Here is a 21,280-nt window from a genome sequence, read left to right on the forward strand (position 1 = left end):
GTTCTTCCTGCTCCATTGTTCATAAGGCACATAAGGATCTTTCCATGTGATAAATGTGGTGAACAGTGAATTTACTAAGAGTGAACCTGTACCATGAAATACAAATATTGAAAGCTGAATAATAAATTCAAATGACTCCATAAGAAAGGTTTATGAAGGTAACTGTCATACCATGAAGAAAGACATTCAATCAGATAGTTTAAGAAAAAGCACCCAGAGCAGGGAAGTTTATATCTCAACTAAGGGAGCCATTTTAGGGTTTGTAAGAGACTTGATTCTGGAGGGGTTTCCAGGCCCAAGAAGAGGTACCCAGATTGTTCCCTGGACAGTAGAGGGGAGGGTGCCCTGAACTGGCCTTGGCCCATAACCATACTGGTGAATATTTTACATGTCACCACAGAACCTTCATATGGCGAAGGATGGAGATAGAGACAGAGACACATATTGGAACACTGGACTTAACTCCCTAGGTCCAAATGAGAAGCAGAGGGCGGGAGATCGTGAGCAAGGAAAGCAGAACCAGAGGGAACCTTCATCCAACGATGGATGGAGATAGAGAAGGAGACCCACATTGGAGCACTGGACTTAGCCCCCAAGGTCCAAATGAAGAGCAGAAGGAAGGAGAACATGAAAAAGGAAGTCAGGACCGCGAAGGGTGCGTTCACCCACTGATACAAGGGGACTGATCGAATGAGAGCTCACCAAGGCCAGCTGGACTGGGACTGAACGAGCATGAGATCAAACCAGATTATCTGAATGTGGCTGACATGGGGGCTGACTGAGAAGCCATTGACAATGGCACTGGGTCTTGTTTTGTCTGCATGGACTGGCTTTTTGGGTTCCTGGTCTGTTTGGATGCTCACCTTCCTGGAACTGGAGGGAGGGGGGAGGAACTTGGATTTCCCTCAGGGCAGGAAACCCTGACTGCTCTTGGGAATGGTGAGGGAGGAGGAGAGGGACTGGGGGGAGCCGGTGGGTATTGGGAGGAGGGGAGGAAGTGGAAATTCTTTAAATAAATAAATAAGGAAAAAAAATTAAAAAGAAAAAAAAAAGAAAGAAAAAGCACCCAGGAAATCAATCCATTTCTTTTTGATGTTGTTGTTGTTTGTGTGTTTATTTATATTTATTATTTTATATCTCTCTGCTGGAAGGACTAAGGCCATTTTCAGTGAGATAGACTTCAGTTAAAACAAATCTTATTTTATTAAATTTCTCTTTAAAATTCTAGGTCAGGACTCCCTCACTTCACAAAAGAATATATTGCATTACATGTTTGTGCAATATGTAGAGATTGCCATCCGCAGTAAGTTTTTTTAATTAAATAAAACCAAAAACATTTCCTTTTGCGTGTGTGGGGGAAGGCGATGGGACATGCTTCCCAGTGGATGATGTAAACCCTTGCCAGCACAGCTGGCTTCTGAACTCATGATACTCACTGAATGCTTCTTCTTTTGATGTAATTTCACATTGCAATGAAAATTCGTACTGCAATAAAAACTCCAGCGATGTCTCCAAAGAATGCATTTGCCTACAGCTAGACTTGTCCTGGGATTCTCATGGCTCTCTTCCCGTTAGTTTCCAAACAATAAGAGCTTGTTTTCACACATGTGAGTTTAGTAATTCCCAAATAGTATTTTGACTCATTTATTTCTGTAGATATTGATATTGTGTTTCTTAGCTCACTTGGATGACGGTTATTTTTTTCCCAACAGATATTGAGCTTAATCAGATTATGTTTTCACCTTGGTTCTTTTCATCTGCAGCAACTTCATCCCCAAAACTGTGTATAAATTCAGGAGTTTATCTAACAAGTAGGTTAGAATTGGATAAGGTTCCCTCACAGTCAGAAATAGAAGCCAAGAAATGAGCACAGGGATTAAATTTAGAAGAGAGCAGGAGGGAGTCACTTCCTACTTCTTGCATTTGATACAACTTAATGTCTTGGCCTATTTGAAAATAACCAAATTATGAGTCTTATAAAGGGAGAGGATACAGCTATTACAAAATATGATGTCAAAATCCTATTCACTAAATTTGATGCAGCAAAATAAGTAGGCAAAAAATTAAAAATTTAAAAATTTTAAGACCAGAGATTAAAGCATAAATGATATAAACTCAAAAGAAAATAATCAGACTAATTGTATATTAGATGGGGCATATGTTAGGTTTATCATTTTAAAGTACAAGAACTTCAAATTTTATACACTTGAAATCCCTTTCATATAATTATTAGGTATGGTTAAATCATATTAATAACAGTGCTGATCCAATCTTTATCTTCTTGAGTGTTTATTTACGGAGTATGTAAAACACTGCTAGTGTTACTGTTGTACAAATCATCTCAAGGACTTGATAACACCTTTATTAAAAACCAGTTCCAACACGTAAAGCAGGTGAACATGTGAATTCAGAACCAGAATGCTTCTTTTTAAAAAAAATCTACTGACATTTGTTATGTGAAGAGGTTGCTGTGGAAGCCAGAAAAGAATACAGATGCCCTGCAGGTGGAGTCTCCAGTGGTTGTGAGACATTCATGACGAGAGCTTGGAGCCTTGCTCATCATCTGAAGGCGTATCTAGTCTCTTAATATCTGAGCATCTCTCCAGCCTGAGTATATTTCTTTTAATAGCTACCTTCCTGTTGATCCTGCCATATGGCTTTTTATGTTTACCCCAAAGTATCACTAGTACTGTATACGACTAGTCCTCCTGAATTGCATAATTTTTTACAATTAGAACTATGTTAAGCATATTTTTGTAATTAGGTGTTAGATGTACAAATTTGATTTATTTTATTCTAGTAGGGAGCATTATTCAGTCTATAAGAAATGCTTGGATTTTGTTCTTTTGGTATACAACGCTTCATTGTAGAACTTTATTCTAGGTTACCTAATTAGATTTCTCATGTAATAAGGTGTACAATGTAGTCAAATTTTCTTGCAACTGTAGGTCCAGAAACTATGGAGGTGAGTAACCACAGACTGAAGCTGTGGAGATTTTAGGCACTTTCTCTTTTAATTGGCTTTTTCTGGCATTTTGTTGAACTAATATGAAGCTTATGTACTTTAACCACTTCCAAGTTATAGGGCATTAGTTTTACTCTAGATGCTACAACATTGTATTTCCAGTTCAAATGATGGCTTTTCTTGTTCATATTATGACCATTCTAAATATACGACTTTAAGCAATAATATTGGGTCAAGCATCCTAGAATTTTACGGGAATTTGAGACAAGTTAGTCTTAGAATTTTGATTAATTAACACTGTACTCTCTCAATTGTATTTTACTACATGCCAAGCCTTGGTATTATTATCTCATACTTGTTTTCATCTGAAGTCTTAATAATTAAAACTTAGTTCTCTGTTACAATATGTTTGTTACACACAATCTTAAGCATTGCAATAAGTATAGCAAACAACAATGCAGTTCTCAGCTTGATGAGGCCTAGTGAGCTGTTAAGATAGATTGAAGGGGTATAGGACTGATGGTTAGATGCCCAATTACTGGGGAGATGATAGCAGTAATATTGCATTAGCCATGGAAATCAGAACCAGCAAGAGATCAGGATGCCATTTTCAAAAGGTTAAGCCACTTTCTGTGATCTTAACATATATTGGAAGTCCATTCAATGCAACATCCTTATCCATAATGAAACAATGTCTCCTAATGCACAGGGATTATAGGGATACAACTGATTTTTCCTTTTTCATTTCTTTTCTTGAGTCACCACTTATGGTGGGGTAGACTTTTCGGTGATATAGTTGTATTCATCCAAACTCCTGTAAGAAATCTAATTAAACACATTGGTTCATTCTGTGGAAAAATCCTTTTATATACTGTATAAATATATGTCACTATAATTGGTTTAATAAACAAGCTCACTGGCCTATTGCTGGAGAGGAGGAGGTTAGATAGGGAAAGACAAACTCAGAATGGTGGGTAAAGGAAGGGTGGAGCCAAAAAAGAGGCCAACAGATACAGAGGGAGCAACAGAGGAACATGCCTTGTTAATAAAGGTACCGCCATGTGACAGAGAGCAAATAAGGAATATGGATTATTTTAAAATGTGAGAGTCAGTTGGTAATGAGCCTGAGCTATTGACCAATCATTGATATTTCAGATAAGCCTCCATGTTATAATTTGTGAAGTGGCTCCCGGATATTTGTGAACTGGCAGGTGGGAGAAAAACTCTGCCTGCAGTTCACCAAAACAGACTTGTGTGAAACTATTTCATTGGTCTGTGGTCATATTGGGTGAGCAGACATTTTCAAATATCCCAGGAAACGTCAAGGAGAACCTTGATGAAGTTAGTAAGATTTTAATAGAATCTGAAGAACGTGTGCTAGCAAACTAAGTGATAGTCTATGAAGAAATACCACCTACACTCTTTTCAAAATCTTTGCCTTCTGACCTTCTAGATGAAGAACAATATGGCTATCATGAAGTGATGATAATAACAGTAATGTTTTGTGTATAGATATAAAGGAATACATAATCCTTACTTCTTAAGTATCTCGAATGGGAATGTAAGAGGAGGGAGTTAAATGCTGTTTAAAAAATGTAATTGTTCTTTTAATCTATAAATATGACACAACTCTTTTACTCACTAGAGTATGAAGGGCTTCCAAATGGCTATGCTGGAACTCCTTGATTATTACAGAAGAATTACAAATATTTGCTTATAAAAGATACATTTGACATGCACATTTCATAAGAACACTGCAAGAGAAATACAATTGTGGAAAACGTTGTATGACTAACATAAAGAAATTACTGATTAATGAAGTGTACCAAATAAGGCTAAACATTAATTAAAAGTAATTGCTTAATAGTTTCAATTATTTAAAAAGATGAATGCTATAGGCTAACATAAAGGTAAACAAAAGCAAAATGACTTAATTTTAGGTATGATACAATATTTAATATTGGACATGTAAATTGTCAAAGATGTTTTGTAGTATCTTTAATGGCAATATTAGCAATTTTAGATATCTTTGTGCATATATAGATGTGTATGAAAACAGAGAAGCAAAAAATCTTATCACTTCATATAAAGTCTTTGTTCACTTAAAAATGATGATTCACATACATGCATACATTTTTTACATGTTATATATGCTATATATTTATTGTATAAATTACTTGTGGAATGAATGAATAAATAACATTATTAAAAATAGTTTGTGACATTAAATGGCTTCCTTTAATTTCAGTTGTATGCTTAAGAATATTAATGAGCTGATTTCAAATTATTATGCCATTGTGATACTTTGTGATTTTGTTACTATGCTTCTGGGGCTTGTTTTTGCTGCTAAAGCTACACATTATAGAAATACCAAATATGAACTAAATCCTATATCGAATATCATCTACAGCAATCTATGGTTATAAGTGAACATTTCTTAAAGCTGACATTTAGATGTTCTCAGGAGAATGCTCCACAATATTCAAGTTTAGTTCAGAAAGTGAATCTCAGAAAACCCAGATTCCTCTGGAAAACAGTAATCCACTTAAAACGCAATTCATCATTTTATCTACTCATACGTCAGAAATTATACAAAGTTGCTGAAATTGCCAAGCTTTACCACTACAGCTCCATGTCTTCAATAATACAAGACAAATATAAGAAAGGTATATTTTATTATCTCCCTACATATTCAAAATGAGCACTTACTAAATATAGATGATATTGTCTCTGACCCAAATTGTGTGCAATACCATTATTATCTAGCTTCTATGCTGTGATACCCTGATATTATTTTAAGTCTACTCATGTACACTTTTAATAAAATTTATCCTTTGAATAAGTAGACTTATATTTTAAAAGAATGTTTGTAAGAACTGTGTTCTATGAAAACTCAATTAAAATGAAAATTTAGTCAGCAGAGAAACTGAGTCGGTGTCTCATTAATCATTCAGAAAGTTATAACTTTGCTACTCTGCTAATGGACACAGCTCTGTTGATCTCAACTGATGAATGCTTAGTCGAGTGTTAGGGTGGAGTTTCTTGCCAAATCAGCAGGAATTATGATTGGACAGTGTTGTTTATTTTACAGAATGCAAAATGCTGATATCACATTATGTTAAGTTAAAGTAATCAATGTTAGACACATCCCAAATTGGATCCTCAAGTCTGCAAGTAGTAACTATGTAAGCATTAGAGCAAACCATATGTTAAAATCCTTGACTTTTCCTTTTCTATTTTAGAGTCATCAAATAAACCCCGAGTATAACTTGTTTACACATTTGTTCTGTTATGCAACCTAAGTAAAAAAAGGAGACCATTAAATATTTAAAATAATTGTAATATTTCTAAAGTAAAAAGATCAACATGTTTTTTCCATTCTAATATCTTCTATAAAACATGTGTTTTTAATCTTATTTATCTTCATGATTATGGGAATCACGGTAACTGTGTACCCCATGTCCATGTGTCTCCACAGAGGTGAGCAGAGGAAGCTAGATCTACAAGTTGTTGTGAACTATAAAGCATGGGTTCTGGGTGCTGAAGTCTGGTCCTCTGAAAGAGAAATACATGCTTTCAACTGTTGAGCTATTATCTCCCCTTCTTTCCATTCTTACATTTTATGTTATAAGGCTGCATCATTTTATTTAAAGATCATTAATTATCACTATATCCTGGCAATTGGGCATAATGACTAATATATATCATAAATATATTTTGCACAGCTTCTGTTTCAACTGGGAGGTAAGCAGTCATTCTTTGTGTACGTTTGTACGTGATTTCTGAGAAACATGAAATTCACTGCTAATGCTTTTTCTTAGTACCCAACAAACTAACAAATAAGTGAAGGCTGTCACGGATAAAGGATAGAGCTTCAATAAATAAACAGAAAGTAAGGAAACAAAAACAAAACAAAAACCAAAGAAACCATCCAAATATTTCTGCATCTTCAGAAGAGACGATATCAATGTAAAGCCATAGGCCCATTAGCTGGCTAAGCTGTCATGACAAAATAAGACATTTTTTATCACGTTTTCAGCTGGCACCTTGATATGGCTGCCGCAGTGATGGCAGACAATGGTAGCAGAAATGCTCCAGATGCACACACTCTGATGTCTTAAAGCCTGGGGGGCAGGGGTGAAGCAACAACACAAGAGGAAGCTAAAGTTTCCATGACCCATAAATGCAGTAAGCATGAGACATAATTCATACTCTAGTTAGAATAGAAAAGCCAAATAAATAACATACTGACCCTAAAATCAAAGGAATAACAAAACACAGCACTTTCAATTTTATAGATATGTGGTTCACTCCGCTTATGAACTATTGCAATGAACAATATGTCTAGGGTAACATTTTCAAGTTTCAAGGGAATATGATCTTTTTCTAAGCTCTTTCTCGAAGTTCTTGGTCTTTGATGATGTAAGTCTCCTTTAGAACAGATAATTGCATTTACATGAATATACTAAAATTAAGAAAATATTCTATTTTGAGTTAATGTTTACAATAAATCTTATATTTTCCTAGCTATACAAGCATGCCATGGTCTTTTATGATCAGCTGATATGGCCTCATTCTTATAATAATGTGGGTACACCTTTCAAAGAATAAATCTCATAACCGAACAGTATTTCCTGTAGTTGATGCTCTGGATGTTTTTAAATGAGGGAAAGCTGTAAGTGTGAAATATGTGAAAATTATATTCAAGTGGTTTATTGAAGGATTAGTTTAAATCTTTGTCTATAATCAGGATCCAGAATTCTAAAACTGTAAATTATCTATAATTCTTCATTTATGATGTTTACATTTAATTGCTTGACCAATTTATGTATATCCCTTAAGGACTAACTCTATTGAGAGACTAATGATAAAATACACTTCCCTCTACTTGTAAGTAAAACCTATTTTATTAGTACTGATAAAGTTCAAGCAAATTTAAAAGGTTCACTGAGAAATTAATAAACTGAAAACCTGGTGTTCTATCAATTTGACCTCAGAGGGAAGATCAGAAAGACCAAAGAGCTATTTCATAGAGTAGAGTTTCCTTCTCACTACTTCTCTAACAGATACGACATTAAAAAGAATTTCCTGCACTGCACAGGCGCCCTAAGACATGCTTCTACTATAAATGACAGGTGGAAGATTAGAAATGATGCTGAACTGAGTTTTACATTTCCCATGTCTCTTGGCCTTTGGCACTGTGGAGAAATGACATTCAAAATCTTCTGTACTGCTTTTCCACAGTAGCTGGCAAAATCCTGTTCTAAGTTTGCCCTGACAATCTGTCAGAGCAGAATTAGTTCACAATCCTCTTACCTCTCTTTGGATGCACAATTGAACTCCAATTGTCTTTATCCCCTGATAGTATGACTTTAAGAAAAGTTTGCGTCATGATATATTAATAAAAATACTGTAATTAAAATTTAAGTGATACAAAACAATTATTGTTTATTCACTGGGGGTTCTATTTATACATGTGTTACTTTCCTAATTTAATCCATACCGGCATTCTATCACAGTTTATGAAATGGTAGGATAATGAGATACCATGTAAAACACATTTCCTCATTCAAAAGCAAGATTGAAATTGTGAAATATTATTAAACAAAAAGCTTGTTGTAGGAGCATGGCAATTTTGGTGAAAACACTTATAAAGAAAACATTCCAAAAGTTCTTAATGGACTATACATAAAATAAATGATATGAATATGGTAGGATTTATATCATGGCTGAAGTGATTACCACAGTTAGAAGTCTTAATTTCAACTGTGGAAATGTATTCACTGGGGAGCAGAGTGAGAAAGGCAAAGATATAAAAATCTCAGTTGAAAGAAAGTTATGATTAACTCGAGATGTTATAGAGATAATTGACATATTCATTGTGCCAAAAGTCATTTTAGAACATATTGAAAAAAAAACTGGACAGAAAAATGATACATAAGTAACAAAGTTTGGAAGTTAATCTCTTCTACTGTGAGACAAAAGAAGCAATGTGTAAAGCATATGGCTGCGATTAGAAGGCATCTCAGCCACTTGGAGAATACCGGGTAGTCACTGCCCACTTTAAAATCGATTGATTCTCTTTTGAACAATAATTATACGTTTAACAATTGTCAGCGTCTTCATATGATTTTATTTAAAATATTCATGTGAATTAGTTTACTGACTGATATGTTAAAAACTGATACCACTAGGTTTCAGACTATAGGTCTAAAATAACATATTCATCATGGGTTCAAAACAACGATCAAGAGCTATACTATGGCCTGTATTTTTAAATGTCCCTTAAAGGTTTGTGGACTGAATATTTCAGCTTCCAAGTCTGTGTCACTACTAGGCAGTTGGAGAAAATCCACAGTGTTTGAGTATTTGAAGTCCAGGAAGGAAGTTAGTTCTTGGAACATAAACTCTTGAAAATGATTTGGAAACTGTCCTGTTTCATGGCTACCATGAGATGGATGCTTCTGCTTTTTCCACAGTTCTATACTGTGATATCATATCAAAATCAAGTACTAAAACCATTGAGCCATAAGTCCAAATTAACCTTTGCTATTTATAAACTCAATAGCCTTGGCATTTTGTTATAATAGAGAAATCCAGCATTCCATGTTCAAAATAGTATGGTTTAGCATGTAGTATATTATATGATTTAATGAAATTTGACATGAAATTACATTTTTTTATCTTTGTAGCCTTTATACAAAATTTTTCAGAAAAAGACTAGTAATGGGGGTAAAAAAAAGACTGGTAATGAATATTTCTCTACCATGGAATGATAATTCTCAAGTTAGAAGAGTCAAACAGTTATAAATACCAATGCTAATTTTGGTACTCTGTAGCCCTTTCCAAAAGTATAATGGCAATTTCACACACATGTATATAGATACACAAATGCACGTGCGCGCGCGCACACACACACACACACACACACACAAAAACCACCACTAAAATTTCAGGAGGTAATCTAAGAAAACAGAAGGTATTACTTATTAAGTTATTAAAATGTTTTATTTACAAAACTGTTTCATTTAAATTCACATGCATAAGTACACTGCATACTGGGTATGCATCTCCTTTATAACAACAATATTCAATTAATTTTTTATGTGCTCAAATAAGTCTCAATTCCTAAGTCTGAAAATATCAGACTAAATCCTCACATTTCAAATCTAAGAATTTAAAAATAAATTAGAGATTTTAGATTTGCATACCAAACACAAAATAAACAGTCCTCAAGTTTCACTTTATTTTTTATAATAACTGTGAACGACATGGGGAAGACATCTATATAACTGAGGTTCAAGTGAGAATAATCTGACAAAGGAGAGGCTATCCTTATAGCTAGTTGTATGTATAAAAGCAACCTTTTCTCAGGTTAATTAATTACCCTTTATTACGAAATACTCTGGAATAGTGGATTATATTTAAAGCTGTAAATAAATTTAGAACACTTACCTCTCTTAACACTTCTTCCTGTGCTTGTGGATTTATCGGATGGACATGGGCAGCGCCCTTCACATCTGATAGAAATCTGCTTTCCTAAGACACACGCCTGATAATCTAGTTTGCACTGTGTAAATAAAAAGGAAACAAAACATTACTCAAATACATTTAGACTTAATTATATCAATAGAAATTCGGAGATACCTAGGTATATTATTTATATTTGTAATTTTAACGTGTTTTCATTTATATCTATGTTGCTAGGGGACATCCTACACACTCTGTATAATTAATTTTTCTATGGACAAGGAAGTACTATTGCTACTCAGGGTGTCATTTCGTTAGAAACCACAGCCCAGCGTATAATAGCCCAGAAATCATAGATCATTCATATTCTGGTTTACAGAACTTTAAGTTACAAGAGGACAGAAGAATAATATAGAAATTGAAAGTACATCTCCTACGCTGTCCTTCAAATATGTTTCTGTTTCGTTTCAGTCATTGAGCATGTATGATGTATCTCTCTTACTTGACTCTATGATTGGGGCACACACTTGATTGTCTCTTCAGTCATCAACTTGCACACGCAAGTGTCATATCATAACACACTAAGAAATCATTGAAAACTTTGCACTTATAAGTAGGCAAACATGAAATAATTCCATCATTTCCTTTAATCTTGAACAAATCAAATGTGCATACAAAAATCAATATAGCATAGATCTTGTATCCATACTTAATATATAATGTACTTGCCTTCATTTTATGTAGACACATATATTATAAATATATGCACAAAACCATATATGCATATATATCCTTTAAAATCATCGTTTGCAAATTTGTAAGTGGAGTGTGTCTAACTCTCACATTTTAATAAATAAGAGGTACTACTGTAACTTTATAACACAAGACTTTCTATTAAATCCAGAGATCAATTGATAAACAGCATAAGGCTATTTTCTCAAATATTCTTATCCAAACCCTTCTATAAAATAATTAGGATAATTCCATTTTCCCCAGAATTTCAAGAATATGCCCAAGTTTCTTACCTAATCCCTGAGATATTATGATCCAGAGTTTCTTCACAGTAGTTAATAGAGTCTATCAGAATTCAAGGAAACAACTAAAATATTACAAAACAAGGGATTTTATATCTCAATGCAGTTTTGGTTTGGCCTGAATTGATTTTTCTACAAACGTGACACACTATAAAATGTTAAACATGATTGTCTTAAAATCCTTAAGAACATATTTCATAGCTGAATATTTGCTATGATGAAAAGAATTTAACCTAAATCCATATTGTAAGAGGCGATGAAAACCTTCCTACTCAAAAGGACTGTATCTGCTAATTATGGTGCAACATGAATTCTTTAGAAGTTACCTCCATAATTTGCTTAGAGAAAATTATTTTAAAATTAAATGAGGTAGACGTTCTGGCTCCAATGTGAAAGGCACAGGAGGGTAATTTAATTCAGCTTACATCAGGAAGCAAAACACTCACTTAGTGGCTAATCGTGTCACTAACATCCTCCAATATTTCAGTGTTTTCTTGTTGAAAAAAAATCTTTACAGACAACAGAATCCTTAACTGTCCCTGTAACAAATGACTAAACTGTGGCCACTTTTGTGCAAGTCAGAAATCTTTCCTTCACTGGAACAAATTTTCAAAACTGATCCAGTGATTTAATAACTGTAAAAATTATTTTTATGAAAAATCCCAATGAATTTTAAAGCTGTAACATGATCAATATCTAAAGTAGAAATATGTAATTAATTACAAATGCTTTAATTAGAGTTGAATTAGTTATTTTAATATTTTACTATAACTTCTGTCAATTTATTACTTTAGTTTTCCTTGGACTTGATATAAATTTTTTATTCATTACATGGTTTACAAAATGTTTAAGATTAATGTTGAATGACTAATTGACAAACCTGTAAATCTGTACTAAAAATTAATTTAGAATTTTGATTTATTGTTGCTTTATTCAAAAATGTCTTATATCGCATTCATGTCTGGTTTAAACGTGCTTAATCTTAAGAGTGAATTTTGTGTGTTTTCTTATAATGTGGTTAATGTTGGATGAGCAGAAAAATACAAATACTGTTTTTTTTAAATACTATTTATTTCACTCCAACTAAGGTTTAAGAAATATTGAGAAAAAGGAGATGGTAGAATATAAGAAGCATAGAAAAGGTAGGAAACTGCGAAGTGCCATCATCTGGGGCTGACACAGTTCTTAAAAGTAAATGACTTTTCTGAGCACGAGTTGATCTGCCAATAGCCAGGAAGAGATAGCAGAGGGGACCACTGAACTTTATACTTCCCTGTTGATACATTTGCCACTAATATCATTTTCAGGGGTAAGGGTCATGTCTTTAGTTATATCCCTGCTGGAGAGGCAAACAGGCCCTAATAGAGATGTTTAAAAATATGGTCCTCTGGACAGAGGAGGGGGTGCCTGAACCGGCCTTGGCCCGTGACCATACTGATGAATATTTTGCTTATCACCATAGATCCCTCATCTGGCGTTGGATGACGAAACAGATGGAGGCCCGCGTTGGAGCACCGAACTGAGCCCCCCAAGATCCAAACGAGGAGCAAAAGGAGGAAGAAAATGACGAAGGACTGCGAGGGATACTATCACCCACTGATACAAGGGGTCGGATCTAATGAGAGTTTACCAAGGCCAGATGGACCGTGACTGAACGAGCATGTGATCCAACCAGATTCTCTGAATGTGGCTGGTTTTTCTGAATGTGGCTGGCCTGCAGTCTTTCCGAGAAGCCATTGACAATGACACTGGGACTGGTTTCCTCTGCATATACTGGATTTTTGGGATCCAGTCTGTTTGGATGCTCACCTTCCTGGACCCAGAGTGAGGGGGGAGGAACTTGGACTTCCCACAGGGCAGGAGACCCTGACTTCCCTTGGGGACAAAGAGGGAGGAGGAGAGGGAGGGGGGAGTGGGAGGGCGTTGGGAGGAGGGGCGTAAATGGAAACTTTTTATAATTTAATAAAATTACTAAAAAAAAAAAAAAGAAAAAGGTAAAAAAAAAAATATGGTCACAACTAGGACCCAAAGTTTAAGCTCAGTGAGATGCAAAACAGAACAATATGATCCACAGTCAGGTGATGGTGTTAAAAATAGTTAAAGTAAAAAAGAGTGTAGCATCAGAATTAATCAGGAAGCATACATGAGACTGTCAGAATAAATACAATTCCTAAATATGTTTATTATGAATGTGAATTATATAACTTCTGGAGAAATGATGCTTTCATTTTATGTTGGTAGGCACTATAAAAATAATGCATAAGAAATAATTTAAGTTTCATCCTAATGTTATTGTAAATAACATCTATTAGCAAAGTTTCTTAGCCATAATCTCCATTAAACAATCAAAAGTTCTCTTTAAATTTTATATAATTAGCTGAGATTATCTTTGCAAAATACTTTCTCATAAATGAAACACTTTCTCCTTAAAATGATCCAACAAAATGACTTTTTCTCTACACATTACTTGAAAGAACAGCAAAATCATATATATATATATATATATATATATATATATATATATATATATATATAATGTACTCTGTAGATAATGGACCTTACAACTTCACTATAACCAAGAAAGCACTTAGAGTTAATATTATTAGATAAATTTTGTGGGAAAAGTAAGGAAACTTTAGGAAACAGTTTTTAAAAAGAACATTAGAATATTAAAAATTTCTCTTTCAAATGATCTTATCTCTATCCACTGGTTGTATTTTTCATTAACAATGCTTAATTTCTTAATTAGCAAAGGACTGAAATTTATAGCAAGGTATAAGTGAGCCAAAGTACCATAGAAAGGGCATTCTTGCTAATCCATAAATAGATATAATGCAAATCTTGTAGAGAAAGTGGTGCTTGATGCATTTCTGATTAAAAATCTGCATAGTGAGTTTTTACAACATGATTCAAGAATCATGTTGTATGAAGAAAATTCTGAGTGCTTGTGAGATAATAAGATTTGAGTCTTGTGGCCTCCATTTCTTCTATACACAGAGTGTTTCTCTGTCCTTGGATGGGACTGAACTTACTTTAGCTGTTCTTATTATTATACCTCTATGGAAAAGCATGGTTTTTCTATGTGAGACTTGTCTTTGTGATTGTTTGCTTTATTCAGATGATCCTCCATAACCCTCAGAATATCAGGTGTCTGATCTTCTGAATAAAGTGAGTATTGCAAGAGAGTTTAGCCTACCTCATTTTCAGGCCCCTCTCTCTCAGCTCTACCACCAACTAGAGTAACAATCCTGGGAATATTTAAGCTATGACAAACTGAGAAAAGCAAAGTCAGAGCAGGTTTCTTATACTAGTCACAGGATAGTTATCCTGTCATTTGTCATTTGTCATTTGTCAAGGAAGTAGAAAACACAATCATAGTATAGGCCAGATCTGCGGTATATAAGAGACCCTTATTGCCAGGGTGCAGACACACCTGTTCAAAGTGAGATCTACAACAGGGACATAGCAGATGACTTAGGGTATAAGGTCTAAATGAGAATACCTTCTCTTCAATTACCTGTAAGTAGATGGAGACACTTCTGACCAAGAGCGAGTGAAGTGCTTTTGACATTCATTATATAGTGACACAAAAATCTGCCAATCACATCTAGGATTAACAGAAGAACATCCATCTCCTCCCATCCCAGCACACAAACATGAGTGTGCTCTAACCACAAATACTTTTTGGTTTTAAATCTCAACACAATCAAGGCTACAAATTCTTGGTAGGCATTGGTCTATCAAAAGATAAACTCTCAAGATCCTGTCCTCATTTAACCCAGAGAACTGTTATTGAGTGCTCACTAAAGTGACCTTCTTCAAGTCAAAATATTGTTACAAACACATTATTTTCACTATTCATAAAAAACAAGAAATTCAAGTCAGTTGAAACAGCAAAATCTAAAGTAGAAAGTAGCCTTTTTTTGAATCTGTTCATTATGTAGTATGCTAGGCAGTTTCTGTGCAGTATTTAGTAGTCTTTGAAATGAGATAGGCATATTTTCACAGATAAGTCCCAGTTGTATCTGAATGACTTATGCAACTGGTCGAAAATATTTTCTTCTACTTTATTCAGTACAACAGGAATTATCATCCAAGAAGTTAATAATCAACAGATGAAGTGAGCATTTGGAGTATATATAGAAATACTATTTGTTTTAAAGAAATGAAGTTAAAATATTCAGGAATATTTGATAAATATAGAATGTATATTGAGTTTACATAGTTTGAGAATGAACAACTGTTTACTCTCTCATCTGTGAAATCTAGCCAGCAGACATTTGTATGCAAACAATTGTCCAAGTGAGTACATTATTACAAGAGGAAAAGCTAAAGGTAAAGGGTTTGGGAAAGAACTGAGTGCAATAATGAACATGAGTTACGAAAGAGGATATAAAGAAAGGTATTTTAATTCATGCAGGATTTTCATCATTCTGGTAACAACTGGATCTTTCATTGATATATTATCAACAAAAAACAACTGCAATTATATTTTCCTTACTGAAATCATAGCATTTTATTATAGTCAAAAAACAATTTGGAAGTGTGAAAGAACACAAATCACTTTTGGTCTCAATTTTTCTTGAACTGATATATTTCTCTGGTAAACCCAGGACCAACATTATAAACACAGCGAGAACAAACAAGCAAGCTTTCTCACTCTTAGCTGGAACTAAGTTTTCCTCTACTTGTTCCTATAATCTTCACTCTGGTATTTCCCATGAAAGACAAAGGGAAGAAACTAAGAACAGATTCAACTTTAAATCCATTTATCCAACTGGGACACAAAATTCACACAGAAATATCACAGCCATGAGATCACCAGTCAGAAGTGGAATATAGAAACAAGCACAGTGTAGCCATATTCATCATAGTGGACATTGAATTATTCTCTATATGTGAAAGAATAACATATATTTCACCCTCCTAAAAGAATAACACATTATTTTAGGAAACTGTTTCTGTTCTCATCAAAAGCTTTAATGAGGGGAATTAATTTGTACATTGCAATTGTTTATTGTTTATTATTTTCCCTCCTTATTAAAGCAGGTGACCCACAACAAGTATGTTCCAGTACCAAAGTATAGAGAGTACAAATTTGCTCCAAACTGGGATGGCAGTCATTTGCTAACACAGCACACCAGGGTCCTTGGATCTTGAGTTTTTAGAGACAGTCCAAGACTAATTAGTTACAACAAGTGTAGGTGGGCTTGTAGAAAGCTCCCAAGGGTGAATTTAGTCTCTGAACTTGTAGGAAAGTCCTCTGATGACATCACTTAAAATGAAGCTCAGGTCATTTGGGTGCTGTAGAGAGTATGATAATGTGTCCTCATTTAGACATTTTATTTATTTCTTCATAGGCATTGACCAAAGACTTATCTTGATATTAGTTTCCATCTTTGAGGCTCTGAAGAGCAAAATAAATTTGAGCATCAAATATTTATTGTCACCTTTTTCATATAATCTTGCTTCTCTATTTGAGTAGATCATTTTGATCCATTTATTATGTTATTTGAGATTAATATGCCCTCCTTGGGATGTGGGAGCTTTTGAGATTCAATGATACTTTACCTTTCATCAACAAATATTCCCAATAATAGAATTATCAGAAAGATACTTCATGAGCCTTCTATTTTATCTACAGGAATCTGGTATATTATACATTGGGATAATCTCTTATAATTTGTGTTCTATAGGATTTATTATTCCACATAGATATCTATGCTTCAGATTATTTTTGAATAAAGATTTTAATATATATTACATACCTTGTAACATTCTTATAAGGAGCACATCATTGCATATGAACTGGACACATTAATTTTATACTAGCATTTCAATTTAGACCACTGATTAGTATAAATTAGGCACCTTAATATTCTTTTGTTTGCATGCATTCATTATGTGTCTTTGGCAAAGGAAGTATTTTTTTTTCCAAACAAACTGTCAGTAAATTGATTTTGAGCTTCCTAAAGCCATTGTGAGTGTTTCAACTGGAATAATGCCTGCCAACATGTTACAGTGCATTGTGTTACAGCTGTCTTTTAACTTGACCTAAAATGGTTTGCTGTCTAGAATGTATATTTTTGATGAATTGCATCATAGTTGGCTCCTTCAAATCTATCATATAGCCTGCCATTCTTGCAGTGTTCTTTTTTTTGGATAACTGATGAATAATTGATCTTAGAAAGAGATAATTCATGTGGAATCCACACACAGTAAATGTGCCAGCATCATGTTCCTAGGATAGCAATTGGGCTAACTATGCAAGCATGTACTTGGCTCTAATTTCAGAATTTGTTGCTTCTCTGTTTTAGGATTAAAGTTTAGTTAACACTATTTCAGAAAAAATGTTCAATTTTGTTTTATAAAATGAATTTAAAAACAACTTAGATTATTACCTTATATTATTGTTCTATTAATTTGGCATGTAGTAGAAAGGCTATCAACTGAAATTTCTTTTCATAGAAACTGAAATAATGATTGTGCTTATAATAATAGTAAGAAAGTATAAATTCTACAATGTTAAAAATGTTAAAAATTTGTGAAAAAAATGGTTTAATATATGGATATTTATAAAACAAATCTATTCAATTTGAAATACAATGGTTTCATTATGTAAGGAACATTATATAAAAACATAAAATGCATTATATAAGAAACACTGTAATTGCTAGCATTACTGTTTAATATGTTGATGAATATTATATAGACCATAGCATTAGTCTAGTCGATGGTGGCTGCTGAATACCAGTTTAATATTATTCTATTCTAAGACATTTTAATTTTTCCTCCTTTACACATAAAAAGCCTGTAAGTAAATTCCTATAAAATGCTAAAAGGTATTAAGCAGCTTTCTCTAAATTGTTGCTCACATAAGGATGTGGAGACTAAATCAGACTGAGAAGTCTAGAAAAAGTGTATAAGGAGATAAAATCAAAGGAAATGAAGAATTTAATATATATATATATATATATATATACATATATATATATATAATTTAATTACACATGTGGAAAACTGTGAGCTCTATGAAACATGAGTAGATGTAACACCTGAAATTTCCATTCAATATGGTATATCTCTTAGTGGAATTAGAAGGTTTTTTTTAAAATCAATGACAAAACGCCTCAGACTCATTCCAGATGATTTATTACAACATGTTACTATCTAAATTAATAAAAGTATATGATATCATACAAGATCACTGGGAGAGAGTCTCATAACATGAGAAGTAGAAAAAGACAAGATCTCCTGAGTAATTTGGGAGCTTGGGGACTGTGGGAGAAAGTTGAAGGGGAGAGGAGCAGGGAGGAAAGCCGAATAAAATGTAGAGTTTCCCCAGGAGCGCAGACAATAAGAGAAACAATAAATAAATGGGACCTACTGAAACTGAGAAGCTTCTGTAAAGCAAAGGACACTGTCAGTAAGACAAAAAGGCTACCTTCTGACTGGGAAAAGATCTTCACAAACCCTGCAACAGATAAAGGTCTGATCTCCAAAATATACAAAGAACTCAAGAAACTAGACACTAAAACTCTAATTAACCCAATTAAAAAATGGGGTACTGAACTAAACAGAGAATTCACAACAGATGAACTTCAAAGGGCTAAAAAGCACTTAAGGTCATGCTCAACCTCCTTAGCGATCAGGGAAATGCAAATCAAAACAACTTTGAGATATCATCTTACACCTGTCAGAATAGCCAAACTCAAAAACACCAATGATAGCCTATGCTGGAGAGGATGTGGAATGAGGGGAACACTCATCCATTGTTGGTGGGAATGCAAACTTGTGCAGCCACTGTGGAAATCAGTGTGGCGGTTTCTCAGGAAACTGGGAGTCAACCTCCCTCAGGACCCAGCAATTCCACTCTTGGGAATATACCCTAGAGATTCCCTAACATACTACAAAAGCATTTGTTCTACTATGTTCATAGCAGCACTATTTGTAATAGCCAGAACCTGGAAACAGCCTAGGTGCCCCTCAATAGAAGAATGGTTAAAAAAGGTGTGGAACATGTACACATTAGAGTTTTACTCAGCGGTAAAAAAACAATGACATCTTGAATTTTGCATGCAAATGATGGAAATAGAAAACGCTTTACTGAGTGAGGTAAGCCAGACCCAAAAAGAGGAACATGGTATGTATTCACTCATAAGTGGATTCTAACCATAATTAAAGGTCTTTGAGCCTATTATTCGTGATCCTAGAGAAGCTAAATAAGAAGATGAACCTGATGAAGATTATTTAGCTATCCGCCAGGAGGTAGGAAATAGACAAGAGTCCCAGGTAACCTCGGGTGCATGGGGGGGTGGGAGGGTTGTCAGAAAGGGAGAGGGTTAGAGAGAAGGGAGTAGGGGAGGATTGGGGAAAGATCGGGGGACTGGGATGGGGGGAGGGAGGAAGGATGGATATGGGATCAGGCAAGTATATACCTCAACTAAGGGAATCATTTTAGGGTTTACAAGAGACTAAAGGGGATCCCCGGTCCAAGGAGAGATCCCCAGATGGTTCTCTGGACAGAGGAGAGGGTGCCTGAACCGGCGTTGGCCCACAACCATACTGATGATTATTTTGCATGTCACCATAGAACCCTCATCTGGCGATGGATGGAGATGGAGGCGGAGAACCACGTTGGAACACGGGACCTAGCTCCCTAGGTCCAAATAAGAGGCAGAAGGAAAGAGAACGTGAGCAAAGAAGACAAGGGCAGAGGAAACCTTCATCCGACGTTGGATGGCGATACAGATGGAGACCCATATTGGAACACCGAACTGAGCACTCCACGGTCCAAATGAGGAACAGAAAGATGAAGAAAATAAAAAAAGTAACCAGGACTGCGAGGGATGCGAGCACCCACTGATACAAGGGAACTGATATAATGAGAGTTCACCAAGGCCTGTTGGACTGGGACTGAACGAGCACGTGATCCAACCAGATTCTCTGAATGTGGCTGGCCCGGAGCCTTTTTGAAAAGCCATTGACAATGACACTGGGACTTGCTTCCTCTGCATATACTGGATTTTGGCGCTCCAGTCTGTTTGGACTCTCACCTTTCCTGGACCTGGAGGGAGGGGGGAGGAACTTGAACTTCCCACAGGGCAGGAAACCCTGACTGCTCTAGGGGATGGAGAGGGAGGAGAAGAGGGAGTGGGGGGAGTGGGAGGGTGTTGGGAGGAGGGGCTGAAATGGAAACTTTTATAATTTAATAAAAAAAAAATCAAAAAAAAATGTAGAGTTTCCTTATCCATTCTTTGGTTGAGGGAACATTTAGATTGTTTTCAGGTTTTGGCTATGACAAACAATGCTGCTATGAACATAGAGACACAATTGAGCATCCTTTGGATATATACCCAAACTTGGTATTACTGGGTCTTGAGAAAGGTTGTCCAAATGGATCAAAGAACTAAACATAAAGCCAGCCACACTGAACCTTATAGAAGAGAAAGTGAGAAGTACACTTGAACCCATTGGCAAAGGAGACCACGTCCTAAATATAAACCTAGCAGCACAGACACTGAGAGAAACAATTAATAAATGGTACCTCCTAAAACTTAAAGTTTCTGTAAAGCAAAGGACATAGTCAATAAGACAAAACTATAGTCTACAGAATGGAAAAAGATCTTCACTAGCCCCACATCAGACAGAGGTTTGATCTTTAAAATATGCAAAGAACTCAAGAAATTGGTCATCCAAAGAACAAATAATCCAATAAAAATAGAGTTCCTTTAAAAACGAATAAATGATCATTGTTTACATTTATTTCTCACTGCTGTCTTCCCCCACCTTCTCCTCCCCAACCATTTTA

General features: G+C 34.9%; 1 protein-coding gene across 3 annotated transcripts in view; it reads right to left on the reverse strand.

Annotated features, from left to right (window-relative positions):
• Positions 1-21,280, reverse strand: part of Spock3 (SPARC (osteonectin), cwcv and kazal like domains proteoglycan 3) — a 346,847-nt gene that overhangs the window by 75,044 nt on the left and 250,523 nt on the right. For all 3 annotated transcript variants that reach the window (XM_087900747.1, XM_087900748.1, XM_087900746.1), the window contains exon 6: positions 10,421-10,535. In XM_087900747.1, coding sequence (XP_087756873.1) covers positions 10,421-10,535 — 115 coding nt within the window. The remainder of the gene's footprint in view (positions 1-10,420; positions 10,536-21,280) is intronic.

Source organism: Myodes glareolus, chromosome 23 (assembly GCF_982192425.1).
Source record: "Myodes glareolus chromosome 23, mMyoGla1.1, whole genome shotgun sequence".
Taxonomy (NCBI): Eukaryota; Metazoa; Chordata; class Mammalia; order Rodentia; family Cricetidae; genus Myodes; species Myodes glareolus.